We start from the raw sequence: 6,090 nt of genomic DNA, 5'->3' as shown, positions 1-6,090 counted from the left end.
GTGATCTTCCTGAGAAATAAATCTAAGTCAATGTAGACCAGCACTGTCCAACAAACAGAAATTTCTGCAATTATGAAACTACCTTAAAGCTACATTATCTACCCTCCCCCCACGCTTTTTTTTTTTTTTGAGATAGAGCCTCAAGCTGTTGCCCTGGGTAGAGTGCTGTGGCATCACAGCTCACAGCAACCTCCAACTCCTGGGTTCAAGTGATTCTCCTGCCTCCGCCTCCCAAGTAGCTGGGACTACAGGCACCCACCACACCTGGCTATTTTTTGGTTGCAGCTGTCATTGTTGTTTGGCAGGCCTGCGCTGGATTCGAACCTGCCAGCTCTGGTGTATGTGGCTGGCGCCCTAGCCGCTTGAGCCACAGGCGAGCCAAAACTGAGCTTTTTCTTTTTTTTTGAGACAAGAGTCTCACTCTGTTGCCCTGGGTAGGATATCATGGTGTCATAGCTCACAGCAACCAAAAACTCTTGGGTTCAAGCAATCCTCTTGCTTCAGCCTCCTGAGTAGCTGGGACTACAGGCACCTGCCACAATGCCCAGCTAATTTTTCTATTTTTAGTAGAGACAGGGTCTTACTCATGTTCAGGTTGGTCTTTAACTCCTGAGCTTCAGCAATCTACCCACTTCAGCCTCCCGAGTGTTAGGATTACAGGAGTAAACTACCATGCCTGGCCCAGAAACTAAGCTTTTAATCTCAATTTAAGTTTAAATAGTCACATGTTTCTAGTGGCTACTATACTGAATAGTGCAGGTCTATACCAGTAGTTCTCAAAAGGGGGCAGTTTTGTCCTCACAGGGGATATATGCCAATGTTTGGAGATATTTCTGATTGTCATAATTGGGGTGCTTCTTTTTTTTTTCAATTATTTTGGGGTGCTTCTTTTATTTTTTGAGATGGGAGTCTCACTTTGTCACCCTTGGTAGAGTCCATGGTGTCATAGCTCACAGCAACCTCAAACTCCTGGGCTCAAGCGATCCTCTTGCCTCAGCCTCCTGAGTAACTCCTGGCTATTTTTAGAGACAGGGTCTTACTCTTGCTCAGGCTTGTCTGGAACTCATGAGCTTAGCTGATCCACCCACCTCGGCCTCCCAGAGTGCTAGGATTACAGGCATGAGCCACGGTGCCCAGCAAAGTTGAGTTGTTTCAGATGTCTAGTGGACACAGGCTAGGGATGCTAAGCACCCTAACACACACAAGACAGCCCCCACAACAAAGAATTATCTGGCCCAAAACATCAATAGTCCCACAATTGAGAAATCTTAGTCTAGGGCATGTAGTGCCAGCCCTTTGACAAGGGCAGACCCTCAAGGGCAGACCATGAACTGGGATTGGCCAAAGGTCCTGGGCTGTTCCCAGGTCCAGAAGGCCTCAGGGAAGCCCCAGCCATTTTCTTCATCACCCAAATAATAGGCATTTATTTTTTATTTTGTTGTTGTTGTTGAGACAGAGCCTCAAGCTGTCACCCTGGGTAGAGTGCCATGGCACCACAGCTCACAGCAACCTCCAACTCCTGGGCTCAAGTGATTCTCCTGCCTCCACCTCCCATTGTTGTTTGGAGGCCTGGGCTGGATTCAAACCCACCAGCTCAGGTGTATGTGGCTGGTGCCTTAGCCGCTTGAGCCACAGGCGCCAAGCTGGCATTTATTAAGCAAATATGTGCTGAGCCTAGTGCCAGAGATATGTCCTATCCCCAGTGAGGGACTGCCTGCCTTCCCCCATTCAGGCTCCTTCCAGGATCCTGCCAAGAGGATGGGAGGTTGGTACAGGGAGCACTAAAGATACAGGTAGTCCTAGCAGTGATTGATAAGTCTGTGTCTCTGGCCCCACACAGTATCAGCTGCTTCCCTCATCCTCGTAGGCGATGGCAATCCCTCGTCTTCCAATCACAGCTTCTGTCACTGGTGTCTGACCCCGGCGGGGTTCCAGCCCCTGCCAACTCCGGGAACTAAGGAATAAAGCTGTAAAAGGGAGAGAGTTCAGGCTGAGTGAGCTGAATCTGAAGAAAGAGTTCAGCTGGGTGGGGAGATCTGCACACTTACCTGCAGGGCTGCTCTCAATGAGCTCTAGATGGGGCTGTGGAGTCAGGGCTGAGCATCTAGGATTGGTTGACAACTTCCAGGCAGGTGGGGGTCGAAGCTCCCCAGTAATGAGTGACACATCTGGGGTGTCCCACAGCTCAGACTCAGGCAGTGGGAGGGGCACATGGAAGGGAGAGCCTGGAAAAGAAGGAGAAGGAAAATCCATACTGGCCCCCTAACTCCATGTCCCAAGTTTCCAGCCTGGGCAGTGTCCCACCACTCACCAGGTAACAAGTCCGCATAATGTGTGAGGTAGGGAGCCAGGCCCTGAGGTGGCCAGGCAGGGTTGCAAGCAGCCTCCAACTCACAGGGTGCCAATACAGGCCGGAAGAAGCTACCAGAAGGCTGGGGAGCTAGAGTCCCCAGAGGACAAGCTAACAGTACAAAGACATCCACCTCAGGGAAGTTGGCAAGCTTGGCAGGGGTGGGCCGCCCCAGGGCCAACACATAGCTACGCTTGCCAGCGGCTTGAGTCAGATTTCGCAAGTGTGCCAGTGCTTCACGGTGCTGGGCCACACCCATTGTACCTGCCAGCAGCCCCACCACTCGGGCATCTCTGGCCCTCTCTACCAGATATCGCCTTCGTGCTCGTAGCCTCTCAGCCTGGACACCCTCATCTTGAGTATGTCCTGTGTCTGGGCAGCAGGAGAAGAAGGGCTGCCCTGGGGCCCACCCCAAGAGCAGCCGGCTCAGGTCTGGGTCAGGGTCAGAGTTGGTCTCAGAGCCCCCCACATAGAAGGCACCATACTCTTCTAGACGCCTCCCTGGGGCCAGAGGGAAGCGGCGCCCAAAACGCTCCAGGGGCTCAAGCTCTGGACTGAGGGACCCAAGTGGCAGAGGAAAAGCTGGGCTGGAGACTAGCAGGTCCAGGTACTGTGGGCGCAGGAGAGTGGCCAAGGCCTCTGGAAGAGAAGGAGGTGGTATCAGGGTTGGAGCCCGGCAAAGCAAGAGCTCCCTCATCCCTGGGAGACTAAATGTGACTCAAAATACTAGGGCCAAAACTGTATGAGTAGCTCCATGGATGTGTACTGAAATGGGGAAATTAAGGCACAAAGCATTAGCCCAACCTTCCTATAAATACAGGCATAACCCCTCACCCAGGGCGTGGGCACAGGCTGGCTCACTCAGCAGCACCACAGGTGCTTTGGGGTCTGGGTTCTGGGCCTCAAAGGCCTTGGCACAGAGCTCCAAGGACACAGAACGTTGACCAAGGACGAAGGTGACCGGCAACAGGCGTGCTGGAGGGCTTAAGCAGGCGGGGCCAAAATGTACAAGAGCCTGAGCTCCAGCTTGCTCAGCGCCCAGCACGTCCACACAGCAGCTGCAGGGGAGATATACCTTCAGTGAGGGGGGTTCTCATCTGGAAGAGACTTAACGTCACCAGGGAATTGCAGTCAGTGAAGAAAATGACGTTATGAAAGGAAGACACTATCATTAAAGGGAACATGAGAAGGGTTGCTATCACCATCATTATCAAGAAGAAACAGGGCTATTGAAGGCAGACATCATCACAGCCATGAACTCCATGAGGCCTGGGTTCCCAGGCTAGCCCAAGTTCACACCTGCCATAGGCTGTATCCCCCAGAATGAACATCTTCGATCCCGTGATCTCCTCCAGTCGTGCAGCCACGGCCCTAGCATCTCCCAATAGCTGGTCAGGAAACTGCAAGGCCACCTATAAGCATAAACTGTGGAGTCGGGGACAGCCTCTCCCATACTGAGGATCTCTGCAAAGGAAACCTTCCATGAACCCCACTCAACCTTCAAAGTCCTGGTCCTAAAGGGGCACCCCGCCCCACGGAGTAAATGGAGACATGGTCGACGCGCTGTGGATAGATCCTGATTCTCTCCTCCCGTTATCCTCACGAAATCCCCCAATATCCCGATCCTCTGGGCGACCCACCCCCACAGAGGTGAGGGACCCCTCCCTAAGCCTGCCTCACCCGTTGACACCCCAGGTCCCGGACAAATCCAACGATTCGCTTTAGCTCATACACTCGGTCGAGGTCCTCGAGAGGAGTGAGCAGTCCTGGGACCCCCGCCTCCCGCTGCAGCACCGCCTCTGCGGGGCTGCTGAACGTAGACTCCATGAGACACAGCTTGGCTACGGTATGCAACAGGGACCTCCCTGGGGCAGCTTCAGGGCCTGAGTCCTCAAAAGCAGCCCTCAAAGAATCAGAATCGTTCTGTAGCGGGATGGAGAATCACAGTCTGACCACAGGCAGGCCCACGGTCCCGCGTCTCCACCACGCAGCAGCCTGCCCGGCAGATTACTTCCGGGTTCCAGAGGCGTGGCTGACAGCAACCTTACCAATCGCAAGCCAGCGCCGCTCCGCCGCAGAGAACCAATGCTCCACCCGAGTCCAGGCCAGCCGGAAGTGGCTGTAGGCGGTCGCGGAGCCTCGTGGGTGCTGTAGTCCCTCCCGGCGCCGGGTCTTGCGCTCAGCCTGTGCTCGGAAACACCGACTCCCTAAAAATACCCCGATTTGAACATCCACTATCCGCCGGTCACGGTCAAGCTTTTCATGTGCTCTTTATATTTTGTGAGGTAGCATCGCTTAATTTATAGCTCAGTGCCAGCTGTCTGGGTTTGAACATGGTGCTTGGTCGCTTGCTACTATCTTAGGAATGCCTTTATGCCTGCTTCTTTACCTGCAGAATACTTTCGGGCGCCCGCCACAACGCCCGGCTATTTTTTGGTTGCAGCCGTCATTGTTTTGCGGGCCCAGGCTGGATTCGAACCCGCCAGCTCAGGTGTATGTGGCCTGGAGCCTTAGCCGCTTGAGCCACAGGCGCCGAGCCAGAATACTTCCTAATAGGATCGTTGTGAGGGTCAGATACATTTTATGCTTTACAAAGTAAGTAGTCTTGGTCATGTTACATGCAGTGAAACTGTTATTATCCTCACAGCAGTCTGTCAACCAGCCATATATTGAGCACTTACTGTCAGCCAGCACTACATTCTAAAAGTTTAGTCTTTGGAGTAAAAATTATTCCATTTTACAGACAAGGAAACTGAGGTTTTGAGAGACTATTTGTGGGAATAAAATGCAGCAGGGGCACAATAAGCATCAAATCCAGTTCAGCAGTTAGACCCTAGACCATTAATTCTCCTGTGTTTTGTATGCTACATTTGCTCATGGGGTTGGGTGGGGGAAAGCAAGGTGGAAGAAGACACCTGGATACCATGTAGTAGGAAAAAAAGACTAAAAGTATGTGAAACATCTCCACACACTCTAGAAGTAAGAACTTAAGAGTAAGATGAGAATGGGACTGGAGAGGGAAGAACGGAGTGGTTTCAGGGGATGGCAGATGGCAGAGGGGGGCTGATGCTGGCTGGTGTTGGAAGAAGTTGAATGAGGAAGAATGGAAGATGTGGAACTTGTGCAAAGACTAGGGAAAGTGGGATGGATGTGGGAGTAATTCCCCCATTACCTCCGAGGAGACTCAAAGCTCATGGATGAGGAAAATCAGTGCTGCTTTTCAGATCTTACTGAGGAGAAGGCTGAGAAACCTGAGAAGTAGCTCAGATGAAACGATGGCTAGAGACAGAAAAGGAGGCAACCCTCGTAAGGAAGGAACTGCAAGAGCAGTTCAGGAACTGTCCCTGGTCCTACCAATCCCTGAATATCCTGTACGGGAGGTCCCATAAAAGCAGGGAGCTATGAGTACACATACAACACTAGGTCCCGCCTTGCTGCTCTTCTGTAGGCTATGATACCTTTTCTCTCCCACCCACCATCCCCACCTCCTCAGTCCCTTTTTGGTGCCCTCTTTAACCATGTGCAAGTTTGGGTACTCTCTAACCCCACACAAACCCATCCTGGAGATCAAAGCCCCATTCTGCTCTCCCAACAGGATCCAGCCCAACCTCCAAGTCCTGCTCCCAGGAAGCCTGCTATTCCCATCAGAAACTTCCTCCCTGCAGCTTTCCCTCATATCCTTACCATTCTCCCAACTTGGCATAGTGGCTATGACTAGATCAACCTTTGTTCTGGGCAGA

General features: G+C 52.4%; 1 protein-coding gene across 5 annotated transcripts; it reads right to left on the bottom strand.

Annotated features, from left to right (window-relative positions):
* Positions 1-1,413: 1,413 nt before the first annotated feature.
* DPH2 (diphthamide biosynthesis 2) lies at positions 1,414-4,375 on the bottom strand. Of its 5 annotated transcripts, none has more exons than XM_053577204.1 (6): positions 4,031-4,375; positions 3,650-3,762; positions 3,212-3,408; positions 2,312-2,989; positions 2,049-2,225; positions 1,414-1,967 (listed from the first exon to the last, which is right to left on the bottom strand). In XM_053577204.1, the coding sequence occupies exons 1-6, from the start codon at positions 4,175-4,177 to the stop codon at positions 1,843-1,845; spliced, it is 1,437 nt and encodes a 478-aa protein (XP_053433179.1). In that variant the 5' UTR covers positions 4,178-4,375; the 3' UTR covers positions 1,414-1,842. The 5 variants fall into 5 exon arrangements, with proteins under 5 accessions (XP_053433179.1, XP_053433181.1, XP_053433182.1 ...); XM_053577206.1 differs by having other exon boundaries at positions 3,185-3,408; positions 3,650-3,814; positions 4,083-4,374; XM_053577207.1 differs by having other exon boundaries at positions 3,185-3,408; positions 4,083-4,374.
* Between the last annotated feature and the right edge of the window lie 1,715 nt (positions 4,376-6,090).

Source organism: Nycticebus coucang, chromosome 22 (assembly GCF_027406575.1).
Source record: "Nycticebus coucang isolate mNycCou1 chromosome 22, mNycCou1.pri, whole genome shotgun sequence".
In the NCBI taxonomy this organism is placed as follows: Eukaryota; Metazoa; Chordata; class Mammalia; order Primates; family Lorisidae; genus Nycticebus; species Nycticebus coucang.
The sequence above is the reverse complement of the archived record's forward strand: the minus strand, read 5'-3'. Positions and strand labels throughout refer to the sequence as shown.

Excerpts from the sequence above, each read along its gene's own strand:
- DPH2 (XM_053577203.1), bottom strand. The coding sequence starts at position 4,177 with ATGGAGTCTACGTTCAGCAGCCCCGCAGAGGCGGTGCTGCAGCGGGAG. Across the intron at positions 2,990-3,184 it reads AGCCTGTGCCCACGCCCTGG|AGGCCTTGGCCACTCTCCTG; the intron begins GTGAGGGGTTAT and ends CTTCTCTTCCAG. Across the intron at positions 2,226-2,311 it reads TTATGCGGACTTGTTACCTG|GCTCTCCCTTCCATGTGCCC; the intron begins GTGAGTGGTGGG and ends CTTCTTTTCCAG.